This window comes from Scatophagus argus, chromosome 6 (genome assembly GCF_020382885.2).
Source record: "Scatophagus argus isolate fScaArg1 chromosome 6, fScaArg1.pri, whole genome shotgun sequence".
Lineage (NCBI taxonomy): Eukaryota > Metazoa > Chordata > Actinopteri > Scatophagidae > Scatophagus > Scatophagus argus.
The window spans coordinates 13,788,363-13,811,681 of NC_058498.1; the positions used below are offsets into that span (position 1 = coordinate 13,788,363).

Sequence of the window (23,319 nt, forward strand, 5' to 3'; positions counted from 1 at the left end):
CTGCCCTCCATTGCTATGTTCATTATCATGGGGCTGACTATTTCTTCCCTGACTGGTTAGATTATTTTTTTGGTAGCTGAGGTGAATTTGATTTAGGGTGCATGGGGGGCATGTCTTTCCTTTGGGCACAAGCTCTTGAGTTTTAAGCATTTGCATCATGTTGTCCCAGGGTATCTTTTGTCTGCTGGCCTGCTGCAGCACTGGGTTAGTGGCTCTCAACAGAAGGGTGAGAGGGACAACAGGCAAAAGTAATCTAACCGCCACACCCACATTTACATTAATTAGGCCCGCAAAACCATGACAGCATATGGAAACCTTGGCTTACAGACAGTGGTGGAAGAAGTATTCAGATCATTTACTGAAGTAGGAATAGTAATGTTATGTAAATGTGCTCCAGTACAAGTGAATGTTCTGCATTTAAAGTTTTACTTAAAGTATTAGTTTAAAAATATACTTTTCTGTAAAAGTATTCATTTTGCACAGTTTTGGATTATGATTATTGGTGCATTAATGTGCACATCACTTTATTACTGCAGCTAATAAATGCTGGGCTCATATTAGTTTATTTAAATATGTATTACTTGTTAAATTCCCCCTGCAGATCATTAGAGCTGTATTCATATGATTATATGATTATATCATATCATGTATTCAATAAAAAGTACAATATTTTCCTCTGAAATGTAGTGGAATAGAAGTATGAAGTAGCACAAAGCGGAAATACTCAAATGAACTACCTCAAAACAGTATTTGAGCACAGTATGTGAGTAAAGGTACTTAGTTACTTTCCACCTGCAGCCTACAGCTACTGAACTTGTCAATTAAGGCAAACTGTCCAAGCAAAGATTACTTAAATCTGCCAATTGAACCTGAGCATTGTATGTTAATATGGGAAATATGGTCCATCGTCTTTTCAGTAGAGATGGCATGAAAAACACTGACGGTCATATTTACATGGCAACGGAAAATCTCACGTTCTCGCCTTGAGTTTTTTCCTAGTGGTGGCAAGTTCTACTCTTTTTACTGAATCGAATCATTCACTCTCGAAAAGTAAATTGAACGAATCTTTTTTGAGTCATTTTGTTCATTTCGTTCATTTTTACAGCAGGTGGCGCTGTAGCCCTCTTGTGGGCTTTGTAAAAAAGGTTCACAAACACTAACTACAGAAGGTAACATGGTTTGCTTCAGCTGACAGTATAATACACAATAAGTATAATACACAAAATGCCACAAGCAATTCAAATCATATGATAAACCTTGGAAAACAAATACACACCACAATAAAGTGACTTGTGTCCTGCATCCTTCCTACCATTGTTAACAGCGGGACAGTAACTAGGTACCTGTCACGTGACAATTGAACGAGAGACCGATCCGAGAACGAACATACTGTTCGAACTTACAGGATCGTTCACAAACGATGAACGAGAACGATGAACGAAGGTATTGCTTGCCACACAGCCTGAGCTACAGCTGTCACGTGACAAATGAACTGAAGAACGATCCATATGAACGATCCGTGAACAAACTGTAGCGCTTGCTCCTCGCCACACAGCCTGAGGACGCACAATTGAGTGAGTCGTGAACTAATCATTTCTGTTTCCTGCTGACTGAGCTTATGGAGCCGCCTGTCATGTAGCGAGAGAAGATTCTGCATGAAAATGAAGAAATTGCTCACTGAGAGGATTTATTACTCCCAAGTCATATAGAAGATTAGTTCATACTGAACGAATCGTTCACGAACGAAACATCACTACTTTTTCCAACATCTGCAGCCACTTTACGTCACGTCAGCCGTAAAGCAAAAGCAATGGACTAGGTGACAATAATGATATGAGATAACTGAACATTGTAACGCTACCTTGCAGAATTTTGTTTGTTTGAAGCTGTTAAATTCCGATAAAGTTTGATATTACTCATTTGTCAACCTCTCACTTGTCACCACGTCTGAGTAAAGTATTTTATTAACACCCTGTGTCCCCCTGTGTGGCGAGAAAGCGACGAGAGCCAGTGGAAGAATTGCTTTTAGCCAGTCATTGCAATGGCCTCCGAAAGCGGCGATAGCAACATGGATAGAGAAATGATTCTGGCCGACTTTCAGGTGTGTCTCTTTTGTATGTCCTAGACATTCTTTTCAGTAGCTAGTAACCTGTTTGCCGTCGTTGAATTTTCTTGGGCTACTGTCAACAACAACCCTTACGACCTGACTGGCGTCGTAAACAGCAGACCTGAGCTGAGCTTTGGTCTCTGTGGCTAGCACGTTAAGCTAACAAACTGACAGCTTGCTAACTGATTCAGAAAGAAATGATTATCTGTAAGCTCTCTAACCAAATGAAGGCTGGACAAAACGGTCAATATAAACCGTGGAATTATCTCTGTTTTGCGTTGCTTTCAAGTTTGCTTGTTTTACCATTAATAATGATCTGGTTAGCTAAAAGGAGAGCTACGATGCTCGCGTCAACTGTCAACTTGTTTACACATTACCGGTTGTCCGGTTAGGTTTTTAAATCATCGCCAGATGCCTTGTGTCGTTTGAATACACCGAAGTTTAGCCCAATTTTCAGGTGGGGAGGTATATCATCTATCACCATATCTTATTTCATATTATCCTTCCCCTCCAAACTGTCAGTAGTTAAAGCGTCCTGTTTGGTTGGTTACCATGCTTAATGACATAAATGCTAAAATAATATCCATCCTTCCTTTAAAATGTACACTTGGACAATTCAGTGTAGGCCATCTCTTTGGTGTTGTTCCACTCATAACTTTGTTTTTTTAGCTTTGTAGTTTTGAGTCATCAAGTTCACTTTAGTAGTATCTGGCAACAGGCCTAACCAGCATTTAGATGTCGGAGTGGTTCATTCAGATTAGGACAAAACGCAACAGATGTATTGTTTATTTGTGTATAGTTAAATGGATTATTTATAGTTAAATGGATTATTTATGTTAAGCTCTCAAAGGGGACAATACATAGTCAAGTTGTATCCTGCATTCTTAATACCCACAGAGTGCTACTGTTTTTATATTACATAGCATTGTTTATATTTATATTTATTTGTTAGGCAATTGGGCTTATACTGGGACCGGGGAAACCAATTTCGTTCCACTCATGTTCTACGTGTGTGAAATGACAATAAAGCTCCTTGAATCCTTGAATCCTTGAATGCTCAGACATCATAGCAATACATGTAATTCCCTAACGTTTGAGATAATCTTTTTCTGTACCTTTGCAATGCATGTTGCACCGTCATGAGATTATATTTCAGACACATGAGATCAGATATGATCAAAAACTTGGTCAGGTTGTTCACATGTTTTGTGATTACTAGCGAGTCTGATTTTAGCATTGTCTCAGAGTAACGCTGCACAGGACACGTGAATTGTACATAACGAAACAGTATAAAAAAGGTGTCAAACAGCGTTGTCTTCTAAATTGTAATAACATTGACAGGTTAAAGTGATGGCAGCTTAGGCTACCATCACTTTGAAAGTAAAAACAGAAATGCTTTCTTTGTCATCTTCTTTTTGATGTCAGCTGGACACAGTGCTCCTGGTTTTGTAGAGCACTTGTTTCCATGAATATGAACATTTTACTTTTCTGTTCTACAGCAAAGTCTGTAAACTTCTGAACAAACATATTGAGGGCAGCAAGAGTACCAATTCATTAAAACAAGTGTAAAATCTAACAGTGTCACTCACATGAAATTCTGGGAATTTTTCCTTTGGGAAGTTGCCACTTTAAATATTACTATTGGGTTTAGTAGTAAAAAATGTTTTCACTTTATTTCTCCTGTGTTTTAGTGTGAAATGCATTTTTTCCTTGCAGGCAGATCAGAATGTTTCTTCAAACAAACTGCAATAAGATCTCATAAAATGCATTTCTTGTAATTCCCTTTTCTTTGTTTTTTTTTCCCCTCTCACAGGCTTGCACCGGAATTGACAACATTGCAGAGGCAATCACTCTTTTAGAGCTTAATAACTGGGATTTAGTGGTAAGTTCATTATCTGCTGGCTTTGCTCTTTGACACAGGCTTGGTCCATCTAGAGTACAAGTTCAAGAGGGTAGTTCATCCAATAAAACACACAATCTGTGTAATTTGTTATGGCCAAATAATTTCTTCATTTTTCCCGCAGTATGTTTCATGAAACAGGTGACAGGACTGTCACCCTCAATGTGGTGTCTGTGAGAGGTCCTGAGAGGTGTGGTACAGCAAATGTAGACTAGAGAGACACTGAAAGAAAGAAGGTGCTCTGGTTTGGACAAGTTTGTGTTAACTCATGAAGAGTCCAGAAAACAAGGAGCCCTTTACCGTGCAGTGCATATTGGAAGGGGTCAGTCTATATTAAGACCGATGTTGGCAGGAGTTCAAAGCAGGCAGCAGTGGCAGGAGAGACAGTCGGGCCTGGTCTCACTGCACCTGTAAATCTGATGACTTGCAGTTTCTGTGCAGTTGCTGGAGGTTTTTGTAAACACTGACAACAACAAATCTGCTTGTGCCTGTTGAGTGTTTTTGTAGATTTACACAAAGCATTGCACAGTGCTGTTTAATATAAGCAGTGCACAGAAGTTATGCAAAAAAGGGATAATCTTACCTCAAAACAAACAAAATAAGCAAATGGTGGCTAAACTGAAAAGTGGAATCTTCAGTGACAAAAAAAAACTCCTGTTTAGTTCTGCTCTGAAGTGTGTTTAGTCCTCATGACCACCAAAAAATGTGTGGCTTCCTTGTAAAATGATCATGTAGACTTCAGTGCAGTGCTAAGCGATGATGCATTAGAGGTTAGCTGCAAGGCTGGAAATTGAATTGACAGGATTATGGTGTCCATGTCATTTCACTGATGCTTAAAGGTGCCCTGTGGAGTTACTGACCTCTGGTAGTGCTATGGAGTTGTTTTTCTATGAGTAGCCTCCCATTTTGTTTATCTTATCTGTGTGTTTTTTTCCCTCCACATTATTCCACTGATAAACAGGTGGCAGCATTGCACAAAGATATGCTGCAATGCGCCAGCAAAAGCAGGGATAGAATTAGACTGCTGGCAAGTAAACATGCATGTAAACAATGCAGGATTAGGAATACTTAAAAAAAATGACTTTGCAAATATGTTATTAGGAATGAAATGTATTCAACACGTTAGATCTCAAGAACGAATAGGTTGATAAAACGCACTGGATGTAAGCATAACTTTAGTTTGTTTAGAAGAAACCCAATACAAGACTGCTTCAGTGTTTCTTGACCCTTTCCTCGTGTAACATTCTTGTCAGTTTATTTTTCAGTGTTAGACCTTTAAACCTTTTTTTCTGATTATTCCAACACATAGCCACTAACTTTATTTGGCTTGTTCTGCAGTGAAGAATAGTGAGTGTTCGAGAGAAATCCAATCAATTGTCCACTCAAACAAAAGCTCAGTGCAAAGCTAGCAGTGGTTATTGTCACTATTGTCCTTTCAGCTCTCGTTGTTCTATCAGTCACCATATTTGAATATTATATTATAATTCTCTGTCACATTTCTCACACTCTTCTGCAAACATGTTAAATTTTACAGAATGTAGCCATCATGTAGGCCTCTTTCACTTAAAAAAAGAGCATGAGGTGGAAGTTTATTTGGGGATTAGTATGACACAGTCAGCTCAACCAGACAAGGGGCGTTCTCATGATTTTATGACATCGTAATGGCACAAGTAGTGTAGTGATTTAACTAAATTCATGAAATCATTGTTTGTTGATTGTAGATAGTTTTTAATTGTTTTTAATTTTATGATCATGTTGAAAACTTACCTGTTATTAAAGCACCATTCTTTTTGACAAAGTTTGTAGCAAATTTAGAACATATAGTAGTCCTGGTCTTGTGCATACAGTGTTATGAATGGTTGTTTAGTATTTCACTTTTATGGAAATACATGCAAATTACAGTCATTCTTTGCATACACATGCATACAAATACTTCCCATAAAAAAGGAACATGGCATTACATTGTGTTGTGTAATGTATTTCGCCTTTCATTACAGGCAGCCATCAATGGAGTGATTCCACAGGAGAATGGGATCTTACAAAGGTAATAACTGTTTGTCGCCACACATTTAATGCAAAGCAGAGAAAATGTATGAGCTTACAAGACTGAATGAATTCATGCATATCATGTATGATTGTTTAACACACTGCTGTTCCTTCTGTTGTCACACTAGGATGATCATATCAACAAAAGTATGTGACAGTGCCAATAGTTGGTATAGGAGTTAGGGCTGTCACGATAATTATATTATCATCACATCGGTAGCATAGAATGGTATTAAAATGACAAGAATATTGTTTATCACAATTATTTCTGGGACAATATATCGTCCAGTAAATGTACCTATCCTGACAGACCCAGTGGGAAGGGAAATATATGGCGCTGAGGAAAATGTGCCTGCGAAACTACTGATCTGCAGTGCAGCACATAAAGCAACTTTTGATCAGTGCAGGAAATATGAAACCAAAGCCTGAGTGTGTTAGCAGAATTTGAACTCCTCACCTCAGTGATGACCAGGCCATCTGAACTTGCAGGTTCAGTGTCTGTTTCCATGAACCTGGCTATTACCATGATTACAGTGGGTATAGTTTGTACACCACTTGAATAGTGCAGAACTGATGAGGAAACATTTTCTGTATTGCCAGCTTCCACAATGAATTAACATTTAGATATTAAATCTTTAATTTAAGCATTGTTTGTCAGGTACATGTCCATATACTTACATATTATTCAGCATATGACATAGATGCTACTGAGCTACAGATTATTGCTTCTGCTATAGTTTCTATGCTGCTGTTTAAAGGAGGAATAATATAAAAGACACTGCAACTGCAAGGAAACTTTCTGCCAAGAGTGGAGTTGTACACAGTTTCTGAATAGAAAAGGTTTCTTTAAGAGGCTTTGAGCCCTTCACTTTCCTTCAACGGTTAGTTTACACTCATGAATGCACTGAGCTGATCTGAACCCACTCAAACTGGAGACGTTGTGTTAAACCGTTGTATTTTTGTGTACACACTTGTGTGCATGTGTGCACATGCATGCATGTACTTCAGTGTGGTTCAGGCCCTTGGGCCATGAGAATATTGCTGGTCTTTCTTAAGGGCGCACATTGCTATGAATGGAGGCTGGCTGGCAGTGTGACCAGCAGCCAACACATTTACTAAGTGGCTGGCACTGGTGTGAGGACGCTGGCGTTGCCCAGTAAACAGACTCTGATGACGTGACCTGAGCCGGAGCCAGTTGGAGGCTACGCCGGCACTCCTGTCTAAAATGCATTTCCCTTGTGTCCTCTTTGGTAAGCAGGCTGGGAATTGCAGGAAGCTTGCATTGTTGATCAGTAATCGCAGTTCCTCAGGTCACCAGGGCATCAAAATTCTTTTCCGGGTAGGACTCAGGATAAAAGTGCTGAATCCTCTGCTGTGCTCTGTCGCTGATCTGACAGTTTGTCTGTGGGTGAAAGGCTCAGCGTTTCCGTCTGTCTGAGACACCTCTTGGAGTGCACAGGAGAACAGTGCCATCTAGTTGTAGTGCAGCATGGAACTACATCCAAACAGCAACAACGGACAAATTTAACGGCCCTCAGCGTTGCTGTGCCAAGTTTAGGTGAAAGTGCACTCAGGATCTTTTCATTTTATGTGAGAGCTCAAGCTAGAAACAATTTGTTTTTTCTCAGAAGTTTTCAAGAGTTGTAAGAATGCTCTTGTTAAATTCTCTCCTTTTTCCTTTGCTTTTTTGGAGTCAAGTCTTGTGCTACTTAGTTTGTCCCCATTGTATATCCTCCATGTCTACCAACAACACATGTGTGAGCTGATAGTAGTTGTCGTTCTGGTTCACCTTAGTGCTACGCATGTTTTATGCTAATTGCTATTTCAGTAGCCTTCAGGAAATGCGACCATGTCTGTTGAATGTTCCACATATTTACATATAGTCATGTTGTTACTTCCTTCCTTTCCCATGACCTGTGTTTTGATAACCGTGCTGTTTCGAGCCTTCAGGTGGTTTTTAGATGCTTGCATATTATATCAATCAACAATGAGAGATTAGCTTGTCTTTTCACATCCATTAACTTGTATGCAGAGTTTTAGTCAGATAACCTAATATCTGTGGCATCCATCCTCCTGTGACACACAGTTTATTTTATATTTTTGTGAAATCATCTCAGAACAGGTCAATACTGAGTGACAGTAAATAATAAATATATAAATTATATTTGTTTCTTTGTCCCAGTAACTGTTCTACGTGTCCAGTTGTCACTAACATTGGCTGCTGGAGTTGACAGTTATGAGAATTTTTTTGTCTTAATTTCCCATCTTATTAGTCAAGCTTACTTGTGGAGGTTTTGTGACTGTTGACCACCACCCTACGCCTCAGGACAGTGGCCTCTCTAATGTGGTGGGCCAAATAAAATACAGCCTTTGTTAAATAGTCTGATTCTGGCACTGTGTTCTTGCAAGACAGTTGCTGCTTACACTTCAAGAAACAAGGGGCACACTTGTTCACGGTCAGGAGAAAAAAGCCATTATTTACTGTGTTGTGTGGAGCACGGGGCACGCACCGGGCAAGCAGCAAAGAGAAAAGCATGAAAGAAAATAAATAGGAGGGAGGGAAAGTAATTTGATGATAGTCATTTTTTCTGTCCTGTAGTAACTTTTGTTAGTTATGCATCTTCAATTGGCTGTTTGTTCTTCTTGGCTGTTTGACACATAACCAGTAACACTTCTGTACAGCAACTTTTCCAGTGAGGTGAACCAGGCCAGCATGTATGGACCTCCAAGCCAATCAGAGGCAGCCGATGCAGCAACAGGAGGTGCAGCTCCTCCCACATCCTCTTCGTCTTCGTCCTCCTCTCCACCGTCGTCCTCGACTTCAGCTTTTTGCCCCAGCAGCTTCTCCTCCCGACACATTGTAGAGCGTCAGCCCCGGATGCTCAACTTCATGGTGGAGTACCGACAACGCACTGTAGAGCTGGTACTGGAGGAAGGCAGCACAGTTGGTGAGCGCCTCGCTCACTCACATACATACTGCATATCATGCATAACATGTCACACTGCCTTCTTGTGCAAAATATAAAATTCCCTCTGCTTTGGTCTGCATAAATCGAATTTGCAGGAGACATCAAACAAATCCTTGAGACAGATCTTGGGGTTCCGGTGTCCAAAATGCAGCTGAAGGGATGGAAAAGTGGCGATGTATCCGACAGTGTGAGTTTATAGACCTTCTAAATTTTGTGTGCCACAAACATGCCTGTAAAAAAACACAATAGGGCATCAAGAGAAGAAACAGCCAAACCTGTTGTCGTTTATATTTTCTTTCTTTTTGTTTTGTTTCTGCAGTTTGATTATGTGTTCTGTGTCTTAACCTAAATAAATATGATCATTATTCCTTATATAGATACACCATATAGACAAAAGTATTCAGACAAAGCTCTTAATTATTGGATTTAATTGTGATATGGGGCTGTTTTTCAGGGGTTGGGCTGGACCCCTTAGTTTAAGTGAAGGAAAATCTTAATGCTTCAGCATACCAAGACATTTTGTACAATGCAATGCTTCCAACTTTATGGCAGCAGTTTGGTGAAGGCCCTTGGCTCTGTGCACAAAGCAAGGTCCATAAGACAAGGTTGGATGAGTTTGGTGTGGGAGAATTTGACAGGTCCACACAGAGCCCTGACCTCAACCCCATCCAACACCGTTGGGATGAACTGAAACAGAGACTGTGAGCCAGGCCTTTTGGTTCAACATCAACGTCTGATCTCACAAATGCTCTACTGCATCAATGGGCAAAATTTCACACAGAAACACTTTAAAATTTTGTGGAAAGCCTTCCCAGAAGAATGGAAGCTATTACAGCTGCAAAGCTGTCTATGTGTTTAGAGTGAGATGTGTCTTTAAAGTCTCTGTTGGTGTAATGTTCAGGTGTCCCAATACTTTTATCCACATAGTGCAGCACATACAGTGTGTGAAATGTCCTGTCTTTTCGCAGTTACAGTACTTTTAGTTCCACTCTAACAGCTACAGATCACGATCTTTGAGGGATGAGAGCACAGCATACATAACTTTTTCCCATAATTTGTCGAGTGTGTTCATATTCAACATTTGTGGCCAAGTAATAACTAGGTATTGCAACTAACACAGGCTTCCCCCAGACTTTTTATTCGGATGTGTATACATTCAGATCCAGTGTGAGCACAAACATCTTCCCTTAAAGATACCCCCCCAGACATGTTTTCACATGGATACACATTGCTCTGCTGTGAATAATAAATCACAAATAAAGTTAAATTGTAAAAATATTTATCTCATCCAGAAATTACTTCATTAAAAATCCACACTGTAAGTTGAAATTCTGGACAAGAGGTGCTCACTGTGAAGTCCATCCTCAGGGTAAATGCACTGAAAGCTTCTGGTTTCCACATCACACTTTTTTTCAAGTTAAATATTGGCCCGGAATTGGCTTTCAAACAATTTGTGAAATGTGAAAACACCCTTCTGCTGTCAAACTATTGCACATGTGGCATTCTGTATGGGGAAGCTCTAAGATTCAACTTTTGGAACAAAAAGAAAAACATATTTTTCAGTGGATGGGGAACTTTAACATTATTATTTTTTCAGCTGTAATTTTTTCCTTCAGAGTTGAACTGTTTTAATATTCCATCTGTGTGTGTGTATGTGTGTGATCAGACGGTGCTGAGAAGTTTACACCTGCCCAAGAATAACAGCCTGTATGTCCTGACCCCCGACATCGCCCCTTCTGCCAGCACCAGCAAAAACAGGTATTCAGCTCAGCATTCAGCACTCTTTCACACCTTTTTTCTATGTGTAACTTCATGATAGATCCTCCACATATGCTCATTCCCTGATAGACTGACTGTATGGGCACGGTTTGAGTGTAGTATCTAATAGCAAACACCAGGTGGCGGTCTGTGTCTACTTATGGAGAAGATGCTTCCAGAATCTAGCGAGCAAATGCCATTTTCATTGGTATATTAAGAGACATTTGACCTGCCGGTGCACATTCATTTTCTTGCATCCATTGTGACATTTTGAGACGAACATCTGCCGCCACAATCTCTCTGTGTTGTGTAAATAATAATTTTCTCAATCTTTGTTTTATGCCTGACATTGTTTCTTGCTGAAGGTTGCTTTGCATCTTACTCTTCACAGAATATGCATTTGATATCCACACTTCAAATCTGTTATTTATTCCTTTTTTCCCTTTATGTGCTTTTTTTTTTTCAAAGCACACCGGTCTGTCACATTAGTGATAGTACCCAGTCACAATAGAGATTTGTTCAGAAAGCTTCATGAATCCAGCGTTCTCCATCCAGACGGCGTTCTGTTCATTTCAGTGAATCCGTGGCAGCTTTAGCAACCTTTCCTGCTGAAATGTCAGGCTTCTCAGTGTTTAGTCAAAAGCGGTAATGCAATCACAGGTGGCAGCTGAACGTGTGATTGTGCTTTCATCAGTGTCAGGTAAACATTGTCCAAAGAAGTCATATTTCTCCTTTCATTTCACAGGTGTATTATAGTGTGACCAAGACCCTTTTTTCTTTCTTTTTTTTTTTCAAATTTTAGAGTAGCACTTCTGGGCTGGTAAAAATAAATACGTGTGGGGGTGTATACATATATATATATATCTGTGTGAGAGATATTGTGCATGTGGATATGTAATATGCATGGTTACATACATATTACGTGCCATTGTCTTAGTCGTATATGCTTGAACATTTCTAGTCCAAATGTGAGTTTCGCATGTGTTGCTCATCGTTAATCAGCCTTACTCTGACTAATGATCGTACTGAGACACTAATGATCCAAGTGAGGATTTTATATATATATATATATGTGTGTGTATATATCTCACTGTTTCTCGGAAAAAGAAAAATATCAGATTAATAGGGAATTAAACCATTTTTTCACACACAAGCAAATGTTGATCAGTTTAGTTATGTACAAGTAGTATTAGTAAATATTGTTGAAATGAAGGTTTCATGAGACTGTAGAAGGATGTTGTTGTACTCAGGTCTTTTTTCAAGCAATTAACACTGTCATTAAAATTACAGCTGCCAGTTCAGTGCAATTTAATGCTCAGTTGAAACACTTGAATTAAACATCTACTCCTGCTTAATATAGCTTGACATAGCATTCTGTTACTGAATCTCTCAAAATTAAGTCTAATGAAATTACCCATATTATCAAAAAGAAAAATATACAGATCTTTTGACCCTATTCAGTAGCACTCCTCCTAGATCCATTACCTCCATCAGCCTGAGATGTTTATTGCCTCTCATATAACGGCCCTAGTTTGTTTGTTGCCAGTGGATTCAAAATTAAAATTGCACTGTAACTCTCCCCGCACTTCCTCGTGTTAGCAGCCAAGCAAGCAGCCACATGTCACCAGAACACTTGTAAAAGAAGTCATTTGGCAGTTTGCCGCGTTGCCTGCTAGTCAGGCTAAGTGGTAGCTATATTGTGTTGGCAGCTAATGGCCCTCATCTCCCCAGTCTTCCCTCCCTCGCTCTCTCTTCTCTGCCTCTCCTCGTCTTCTCACTCCACCACCAACTGCTGTGTCTTTTTAGCAGCACCGTTGCCATTTCTCCAAGTGTTATCGATATCATTTTGGGTGTCAGGAGCTCATTATTCTGTGTCAGCTATTTTCGGTGGAGGACAGTTAGGGCTGAATGGAGTGGGCGGCCTTCTGTGTGTATGTACATGCATTTGTGTATAAATGTCTATGTGTCTATGGTGACCCTGCTGTCATACTGGGAGGGGATAGGTGACAGATCACAGGGTAGTGAGGTGAGCAGTCCCCTGTAGGGGGACCAGACAAGCTGTTAGCTTGAAGTAAAAATAAACTGAGGTCACACAATAAGTCCACAGTACGTGCAATTTGTGTGCAAATTTGTTGCAGGAGACAGAGCTCAGTGCCTGTAAAGACCTGAAGCTAATGTGTGCACACATTATCACCACCTTACAACTCAAGGTACTAATGTGTCTTGTCTGATGTGGTACCACTAGCTACGTCTGTACAATTATTAAGAGCTAAATTAATAACGAACCACATTATTGTGCTTAATATTGCGGCCCTAATTATTATTCACAGGAGCGCGTATCTTTAAAACTCTCATAGCTCTCTTCTCGCAGTTATTTCACTTTTACAATTTATATTTACAGTATTTCAGATTTTCCACACTCTCAGCACTGCACAAAGCACACACATTGATTCTTATATATTTTCTGTTTCTTACAAAAATTGAATAAGTAATCTTCTAACGTATGAAAAACTGCAAAAAATCTGTATGAAAAATTCACTCGCTATCAGAAAGTTATTTGGACTGCATTATTCAACTAGCTGTGAATAGCTCAAGTTTAGATAAATAATTGTACTTGACAAATAAAATTTATAGCATTCCTACTCATACTATCAAAAAGCACATAACACGAAGTAGCTGTTTGACAGTTTATGATTAATTATACATAATCTTCTCAACTGTGCACTGGTTGTACAGAACCACCTTCTGTGGTTTAATATCTAGTAGTAAAATGCTATTGTTGGTAATTTTATGTGTTAAAACCTAGATAAATATTAAAAAGTGAAAGAAAATATATAATGTGACCTATTGTCATTACTCTCAGTAATACTATTGTCAAAGAACTTGACCATAATTCTCAGTTAAAATGATTGGCTTCATTATATGTTTTGAATATGTCTAAAGAAACTAGCACCATCCCCTGAACTATATTTGTTAGTTTGTAGTTGTAGTCTGAAAAGACATTTATCCACCCAAATTTAATTTCACAGTGTTTATTTGCTTCAAATTGTTGCTGAGTAAAAATGCAAATGTCCCATAAATGGTAATATCCCTGGCAATTACTTTGTAGAGCTTGGCTCACGGAGCACACACACACCTAAACCAACCCGACTGATTAAATAGTGCTGCACTGTCATTATGATCCTGCTGAGTAAACTCCTCTTAGTTATCTTGTTTGATTAGAAATAAATCTTGAGGCTTTGAGAGATTTTCCTTTGAGCACCAATTCATCTCAGGTAGTTATTTAGTTAGCGGTGTGATGTTCAGTTAGTACTGCAGTGTTTAAAGCTTGGTCTAAAGAAGGTTTTTCTCTGTGGCCATGTTGATGACTGCCTGTGAATACAAGAGGGTGTTGAGGAGGAGCTAATCTCTTGCATAAATGATGAAGTCCTGATGAATATTTCAATGGAGCCCGTTTCCTTCCTTGCTGATTCTCCGCTCAGCTCTCGGGAAGCATGTTTGCCAAGGAAAGGTTATTTTAATTTGAACCCTCAAAAGAAATTTGAAATTGCAAAAATGATTCATTAGGTTTTGTATTTTTTTTTTTTTTGCGGCCTCCTGCCCTCACCTCTCTCCCTCTGTGTGTCAGCTCTCCAGTAGCAGAATCGCAGTTGCTTTAGGAAGGTGGCTAGCCTGTTAGCTAAAGCAGCCCTTATTTGAAGTACCTAACAGTTAGCATGCTCATTAACTTTGGGACAAGATGGCAGAACAAAGCAGGGCAGAGCCTGAACGGTTTCGCATCCTCCTGCTTTGTTGTGGATGCAAAATATGGAGGAGGTAAGGAGACATTGTGTGTGCTTCATGACCTCCTCTGTATGAATTAGAGGCTGCATGGTCAGTCAGCATGTACTCTCCTGGTCACTGTGTTGTTATATGTTTGTGTGTCTCTAAGCAGTTGAGACACACACACAATGGTTGAGAATGTGTGTGTGTGTGTATGGGTATTTGTGTTTTGCAGGCACATGTCACATTGTGTGCATGTGTGTGTCTGGCAGTGCTAGTTTAATAAGGTCTAGAGTCTGCTCTGTGCCGCAGGGACTCACAGCTTAGGCGATGGGCTTACCTCAGAATGAAACCAATCTGTTTAGCCTGCTCTTCTCCCCTGCAAAACGCTCCATTTTCTCTGTCCATAAAGTTAAATGACATTTTCCTCCCAGCACCCTTATGCCATGTCAAGTACCTCCAGAGATGTTGCAGGCCGACCTGGATGTCACGAGTGTGTGTGTGTTGAGTGAGAAAGAGACCTCTGAAGGCAGAAGCAAACACTGAGACATCCACATTTCAACCCAGCAGTGCTTGAGGGGCCACCCTCTCTGAGAAGACAGCTGCTTTGAAAACGTCTGTGATGAAAGCAGTCGAGCCAAAGGGATATTAGACTTGAAACATGGGTGTTTTGTTTATATATGAACCAGCAGGCCTCTTCAGACAGATGGGAAATGACAAGGAAATGACTCATTATGAATGGCAGTTTTTTTCCCCCTCTGAATGCGATATTTTGCGTAGCTATATTTGTACTATAGAGCACAATGAGTGATTTGATTTTTCAAAGTAAATCTTGAACAGAACCCCACCCACACACTCACCAAATGGCTCGTCGGCCTGCCATAAATGACTGATAAGATGTTCCTTCTTTGCTTGGAAGGACAGAGTAACACTTCCACTCAGTTTACCCTCTATCTCTGCCTGTTTAGGATTCTAGCTGCCTGCCAGCAGTAGCTCGGGACTGTGTCCAAACATAATCATGATATTAGCTAGATCCTTATTTATGTGTCCCTACTCTTCCATTTTCCCCCTCTCTCTCTCTCTCTCTTTCTCACACACACACATACACACAAATCTCTCTCATCCTTCTGCTCAGCCCTATTACGTATGCATCCATCCTTCCCACTCCACACATTTCCAATCTTCCCCAGTTAGCTACAACAAACATTACATTTACATATTGATTTCGTAGTTTTAGTCAATGTAAATATGCTGTCATTACAGTAAATTTGAGCTTCTGTTAACATAAGCTCGTCCAGATCTGCGCAGATTAAGGGTGTGATTGCATAATTAATGTGTGCGCTACATATTAATTCCCCCATCCCTCTCTTTCTCTCAACTCTTCTTCCTCTCCTTGGGTTCTGAGCCCTGATTAAGTGCCTGCTTCGGCCCTTAAGCCTGCCATTGATATTCAGCCTCACAGACCCAGCGTTTGCTCAAAACGCTACTTAACCTCACAGCTTATTGTAAATGAAGCTTCCAAAAGTTGATTCCCCCACCTCCTCCTCTCTACGTGAAGCACACAAAGTTGTCTGCGTTTGCATTGTTCACAGCATCTCTGACTGTCACTGCTGTAAACTACTTGGAAAAGTCTGACTCTTTAGGTTCTTTTGGACAGGTTGTGCCTTCACTGTCATGTCTCTGCTTCCAATGTAATCAGCACATGACGTCCACTGTGAGAGTGTCAACATCTGAAACCAGTGGTAGTTACTTGTACACAGCTAATGTCTATCTTTTTTGTGAATTGTTTACACTTTAAGGTAGATATAGGTTGATAAATTGTGTCGGGGTCCAATTATTCTTGTAGCTGTATCTAAAACATTATGTTATGTCACATTTCTCTGAGTTTGTCAGTGTACAAATTTAAATTCAAATGGAAGAATGTTTCTTCATGTTACAACTAATGCGTATAAACACAGTATCATAGTTTAGGAGCATTATACTTGTTACATATACAGTCGTCAGTCACAGAATCATCTCCAGGTCTCTGGCACAGCTTACAGTAGACCATAATTGATGTGACACTAATTACTGTACAGCTGTATTTCAGAAGGTAGACAGAGATGGTGAAGTCATCAAATACAGCACAACACCCTCTGCTGAAGAAGTAGTGTATTGAGATGCAAATATATTTTTTGGCTGGAGAATGGAAGCAGTTGCAGTGCTGGTTCTTTATAAAGCTTTTTGCACTTTTTGCACAAAATGTTTTTAAAAACCTGAAAAACTGATGTTGGTCACTAATCTTACCAGACCCTGCAGAGGAAAGTCTGTTTGTGCTGCTGTATGTCACAGGAAAATTGTGCTTTTAAGACATAGTTAGGGTTTGTAGTTAGGAAGGTGTTGACAGCTCTCCTGGGTTTATTCCATAATAGCTGGCAGGTTTGTTAGCAATAAGTCAGCTTGATGGCTCCATGCTGTTACTGTGCAGGTGGTCATAGCTGTGGTAGCCCGCTGTGCTGAGTGCAGCTCTGGCCAGGCTTGTTAAGGCACAACCAGTGAAGTGGGCGACAAGCCCCCAGAGGAGGCACCCGCCTCCCTGTGGGCCAGCAGGCTACCACCAGTTGACAAGTTTCAGCTTGTCCTTTCCTTGACTGAGTTGCTCTTAGTGATAATGTTTGTTTTCCTGTGCCCCTTCTTTTATTCCACTTGAGTCATTATTCTGCTTTTTTTTTTTTACACGCCCCTTGCCTGCATCAATTTCTGTTTTGTTTTGTTGTTTTGTTTAAAATTTCCTTCACTGTTTTCATCCCAGTTTCTTACTCTTACTTTTTTTTCCTTTTTTTTACTTTCAGTGCTCTCCAAGAGTCGTTAAACCAGAACTTCCTGCTGGTCATCAGCCACCGCGAGGCACAGAGGGACTACAATCTCAACTTCCCCGGCTCCAGAACCATACAGGAGGTACGACACCACCACCATGCACACGGACACAGGCCATACAGGACTTCAGAAAGTCACTTTATATGCCCAGACACTCACAAAAGCTCTCAGTAACTCACCCACGGACTCTCACATACATAATATTATTGTACCTGTTTCTAGTTTCCCATCGCACAGCTTTCATTCCATTGGCCAAACATTGCTAGTCTATCTCAGCCATCGATTCATTATTCATCACAAATGATCACATTTCCGAGCACATAATTACTCTCACAGCTGCGGTCTGGTACAACCCCCTCTTTTTCTCCCCACTCCCCCTCTGTTGCGTCTTTCTCCCCCACTCAGCAGTCAAGGAGGCGGTTTAAATACTGAACATTGTTTGATCTAGGCATACGAGAGCAATGGAAAGAGACAGAGTCTATTCATTTTCTTCATCTGAAACTGAACAGTAGATTTGGCAGCCTGTGAAATATTTATAGCAACCCAGACTGGACCAAGTGTGAAGGCAGTATGCTGCTCTGTCCATAGGTTATTACTATCCCAGCTGCAAATGGATTAAAGCTTGAAGAACAAGGAAATATATGTATAGTGTGTGTGTCTGTGTCCGTGTTTGGCCCTGAGAAAGTTTAAATCGGCACTCTGCTGCACACACACAAACACACGTTGCTGCTTTGTACTGTACTGCTCTAACACCCTGTGCAGAAGGAGACCTGAGCAGGCTCCTGTCGCAGGTGAGGGGGAATAAGCTCCTCAAAGGCTGATCAGATAGAACAGAGATGTCCCACTGCTGTTCTTAACCCACATGTCAGGGTTACTGAAGTTACCGTTATTAGGACTAAGTATATATGTTTTCATTTCTGTGGGAGCTTTACATAAGTTCTTTTTTTCTGTATGATCTCCATATTTTGCATCCAGCTGATAATTTACTCCCAAGAAGCAAGTGAAAGGTGTTTCTCTGAAGTTCTTTGCTCACTGCAGCACAGACCTGGTTCCTCAGTGTGGGTGAAGATTACACTAATAATGATCAGGCTACTAGCAGAACTTGTAATGGTGCTAATTGAACAGATTAGTACAACCAATCTCTGAACTGGAGAAGGCAGCTCGCCTCCGCGGCTTTCTCCCTCTCTTCCCTCTCTCGTTCCTTTTTTTTTCCTCCCTCCGTCATCTCTCTCACACCCTCTTCTCAGGCAGATGGTTTTGATGAGCACCCACTGTGAACCTTAAGTGTTTCTGCTGGGATTACAAACACTGGGGAGGGGTCCCTGTGGTGTGGGAGGGGGGAACCATGGACACAGAAAGGAGGCAAAGGACTGTTGGCTTGGTGGGGGTGCTGTAAGAGGCCATAGGGGATAGAGAAGGTACAATGTGGGCTTAAACAGGCCTTCATGTCGCGGTCTTTTCCTTACGCATGCTTGTCCTCAGGCATCTCAAAGCCCCCCTGCAGTGAAAATGGGGCCCAGAACTTTAACCTGCATAGATCTGGACTCTATTTGCCCCGTGTTGACCATGCTCTTTATATGTTTACTCTTTACCCAGGGAACAAGCATCTTGCCTTTTCTTTTTTCTTTTTTTTTTTTTTTTACTGTAATGTGTTAAGAAGTTATACGTTGTTAAACCATGTGTACACACGATGTAGGGAATGATTCAAAAGGTTCAGTAGCCAGTGTGGGGAGCTGCAGGTGCAAGTATAGTCAGCAGAGGCAGTCAAATAGTAAATGTGGATGACCTCTGTGAAGTGGCTTTGGATAATTTGTGATGCTCATAGTTAAGATGAGGAGTTGACATTTTCTTTTGATAAAAACAATAATAAAAGAAACAAACAAGTGTATTTCTGCCATCATAAGAACTAAGAATGCAACAAAGAAGTAACACCATATTCAGCCAGCCTGACTCCCCTTTCTGCTCATACTGTGTCCACTCACAGACACATATGGACTCCACTACAGAGCATCTTTTCCTCCCTTCTCTCCCTTTTGTCTTAGCTGAAGACTAGGCGATGGTCCCTGCTTGTGCATATCAATAGGGATAGAGTCCTGTCTTCTTGTTTGTCTTTGCCAAAGGCTCTGGCTTTGCCTTGTGGCTCTCAGGGAACTGCCCTTGCCCCTCCCTTTCTATCCCTTCATTCTCCATCTCTCTCTCCCAGTGTGTCCCTTCTCTACCTTCTTTCTTCTCCATCTCCAGAGCACAGGGCTGTGTAGACTCTGATTGGCATTACCAGACAAGAGTGTGGGGGTAAGTTGCTGGCTAGCTTCTGGGCTAAGCTGGAGAGCAAATGTTTGCCAGGGACGTAGAGGGTAGAATAGGGATGGCTGCTGGTTTCAGGGTGTCCGTGACCAGACCAGTTGTCCTGGGGATTTCCCTCCTCTGCTGTCCCCCCCCTCCCGGGCCTGGGCCCCATCCCTATTCCGCAGCTGGGAGACATATAGGAACCAAATGCAGACAGGGCTACAGAGCCGAGAAAAGGAAGGTTGGACCGAAAAAAGGAATGAAAGAAAGGCATCTGGTGCCTAGGGGAGACGAAGAAAGAGAGTGAGAGAGAGAGAGCTTGTGACTGTTTAACGGAAACCTTTCCTTCTCTTTGATTTGCTTCCAGCCAGGGATTACAGGCAATTGGCATTTACAGTGATTGGATCATTAATTTCACCGTATTGCCCAGCAGCTCAGCGCCACAGCCAGTCCAGTTAATGTTGTATAACTGGCTCATACACCCCTGCAGCATCTCAACATGAACAGCAAACACACAAATCGGGCACTCTGTTTTTATTATGAAGACTTTGATTTAAAGAAAAAAGAAAGATATTTGCTTTACATTTCAATGTCTGTTTCTGCAAGTGAGGTTGATGGATACTTTTCCTGAGCTGCTTGAGTCCTGGTCTGATTTCTAGGCTACAACAGCCCAGTGTGATATCATGCCATTCCGACTATACTCCACTGTTGTAGATCAAATAGTTTTTAATGATGATTGTGAGTCATTTTTTGCATTAAGTGAGTTACTTAGTCACAAATTAAAATGGAGTGCAATGCAGTTAATTTGTTGCAGTCCAACTCATCAGTGAGATGGCTGTTGTGTCAGACAGGGGGCAGCATGAGACAGTGTTGCTCCCTGTATGATGGATGCTGTGGCCAACACATGCAGTGCTCTGTAACTAAGGGGCTGCAGCAAAACTTTGCCTACCTGGCGTAGCGAGGACAATCCTGTTGTTTAGTTGCTATGGTTTTTAAATTACTTTGTCTTCAATATGATTGCATTCTCATAACAGCATCATACTTTTCACATGGTCGGAGAAGCCCTGTGTGAATGAATGACTGGCTGCAGATTCTGGTGGTGTGGTTTCAGGTGGGCAGGCCTGGTGTGTAGCTGTGTTTTCTTTCTGTGGTGAGATCAGGTTGTCCTTTACCAGGTGCCTTTCACTGTCTGTCTCCACTCTCCTCCTCCACCACCACCTCTCACCTTCATTCTCTCTATGGTGGGCGTTAGTTTGTTGTTTCTCTGATGCTGCTTTAACCTCTGACTGCAGCCTCTTCATTACTAGTGTTTATGCCTCTCCTTTCCTCTCTTTTCCCCCTATTCATCGGTTGGCCAGCCGGTCAGTCAAATCCCTGTAGTCCGGCTGGTCAAACATAGATATTACACTCTGTAATAACACTGGCCACCCGCTCTGACCCCAGCCGGCTATCCTGGCCATAGCTGCTCTTCATAAGGACAGGCACCGAGCAGTGTGGTGTGGGATTTACAATAGAGAGACAAAGGATGGTCCGTGCCACTCATTTATTATTGTTCTTTTATTTTTTTTCTCAGCTTGTTTGAACTGTGAATTGCTTTGAGGTGCCAGGCCCAGCACAAATAAAATATAATTTCTTTGAGGGGTTGATAACTTAAAATATGTACTATTGCCTTGGTTAAGGGATAAATTCAGATTTAAATACAAGAATTTATGCAAGCAGCCCATTGTGTCTTCGTGCTCTCAGACACCTTTGCAAATACACATGCAGATGCAAAGTGTAGACATGTAAGACTAGAAAGGTAGCAACCAGGCAAATTTTGCTGCCCCCGCAGTCTTATTAGTTCAGTGTTTTCCAGCCACTTTCTGGCTTTGCCTGACATTGGCTTTGACTTTGTGTTTGTAGCTTTCTTTAAATTTCCACCTCCATGACCAGCAGCCCTGCATATGCGCAAGGATCCATCTCTCTTCAGTACTTTTTACAAAGACAGGATTTGACCCGTGTGTGTAAGGATCTTTGCTCCACAATTGACAGTTTTTTCAGCATCAGTGTCCAGCCCTGCGGGTCTGAAGGGCGGGATTCTGCTGAACAAATGCACTAGAATCCACGGCCGCCAGCGCTCAGACGCCGACGGGGCTTTGATCAGCTTTGGCTAGCGCACATCAGGCTGGCGTTAGGGCTTTAAACCAACAACCCACTGGACGGTGTAACGTGGCGCTCAGCAGGACAGGCGCTCCTGGCTGCTAACTGTTTAAAAGCACGGAATGTTATTAAGTGATGCAGATACAGCGTCCGCGCATGAATGGGAAAAGAGAAATACTGTTCATTTCAGAGCGTGGGTCTGTTGTTGCTGGGTATTAGGTGTGGCATCTGAAGAATTCTGATAACACTGGCTGTCTTTTAAAAAAAAAAATTCTCCTCTCCTTTTGGCTCATCTCCTTCATTCTCTGCCTCCATCCTACTTTTCCCTCATGTTGCTAAATGAAGGATAGTTGCTTGCTATAATTTATTACACTGCATTTACTATTAAATTGGTCTTGAAAATATTTTTAATACTACTTAATAATAACATGATGGTAAGGTGAAATATTTATATAGGTGGAGCTTTCTGTGATATATTTTTTGCCTTTTCGCATAACTAGTGTTGTGCGGTTCTGTGCTTTGAATATATATCAATTTTATTTTACATTTATGTTTGCAGGTGAAGAGGAACATTTCAGACTTGACCAACATCCCAGTTCGGCATCAACAGTGGGAGGGGTGGCCCGCATCAGCATCTGATGACTCTGTAAGAAGCACAGGCACACCACAATACAGGCAAAAATGTGACACTTGTTATCCAAACTATTATATGTTGCTCTCACTAATTCTGGGATCAAAGACAAATTTCCGAAAGATAATTAAAGGTCAAGCACAAATTAACACATATTATTGATTTACATGATCTTACTGCTTCTAACTTACAGTGGAAACTGTTCCACATGCTGTAATCTATCCCAGAACCATCTGTCAGAAGCATGAGAGTAAGACGTTGAAGCTAATTAAGATGTCAAAGACTGTTCCCATCCTGTGTCCTCCATCCGTGGACATTAAATCTCACATCATTGAGTCCCGCTGACCTCTCCCGTCCCAGGGTCGCTCTTCCCATCCATTCAACCTGCACACAGTCAAGCTGATCAGAAGCAGACCTCATACAGAACCTTGAGGAACCTCTGACCCCTTTTGTCTCACCCCTTCTTTGACAACATATGTGTTCCCATGCTAATTGTATGGCTTGGTTTATCATGCTACATTGAGGAGCTGTTGTGCACACATTCTTGTGTTAACCCCTAGCTAACGTTTTCCTTTTAGATCTATGTGATTGTTGTTTAGTTTGGAGTATTAGCATTAACTTTGTTTCACTTCTTTACCAACTGAGATGATATGTGTCCCTATGCCAGAAGTGGCTTCACTGTAGCAACCAGAATACAGATTTTCTATTTAGACTTTTTAAAAGGAAGTGCACATTGTGAGGATGAACTTTTTCCTCTGTATGATGTTTCTGTGCATACAGTCTATTTTGTATGTCAGCCATTTCATATTTCAGAAACTCCAAATGAAAGAACATTAACTAGACCTGTTTTTGTGACTTAAAGTAA

At 41.0% G+C, this 23,319-nt stretch overlaps 1 protein-coding gene across 3 annotated transcripts in view; it reads left to right on the plus strand.

The window, feature by feature from the left end:
• The window catches only part of faf1 (Fas (TNFRSF6) associated factor 1), a 66,786-nt gene that overhangs the window by 7,356 nt on the left and 36,111 nt on the right, over positions 1 to 23,319 (plus strand). The window contains exons 1-9 of one of the 3 annotated variants that reach the window (XM_046391248.1): positions 1,776 to 1,819; positions 1,999 to 2,101; positions 3,921 to 3,989; positions 6,005 to 6,051; positions 8,736 to 9,001; positions 9,118 to 9,209; positions 10,689 to 10,780; positions 17,374 to 17,479; positions 22,383 to 22,469. In XM_046391248.1, coding sequence (XP_046247204.1) covers positions 2,042 to 2,101; positions 3,921 to 3,989; positions 6,005 to 6,051; positions 8,736 to 9,001; positions 9,118 to 9,209; positions 10,689 to 10,780; positions 17,374 to 17,479; positions 22,383 to 22,469 — 819 coding nt within the window. In that variant the 5' untranslated portion in view covers positions 1,776 to 1,819; positions 1,999 to 2,041. Of the gene's footprint in view, positions 1 to 1,775; positions 2,102 to 3,920; positions 3,990 to 6,004; positions 6,052 to 8,735; positions 9,002 to 9,117; positions 9,210 to 10,688; positions 10,781 to 17,373; positions 17,480 to 22,382; positions 22,470 to 23,319 lie in introns of those variants that run through there. The other 2 variants (XM_046391247.1, XM_046391246.1) reach the window with 2 other exon arrangements.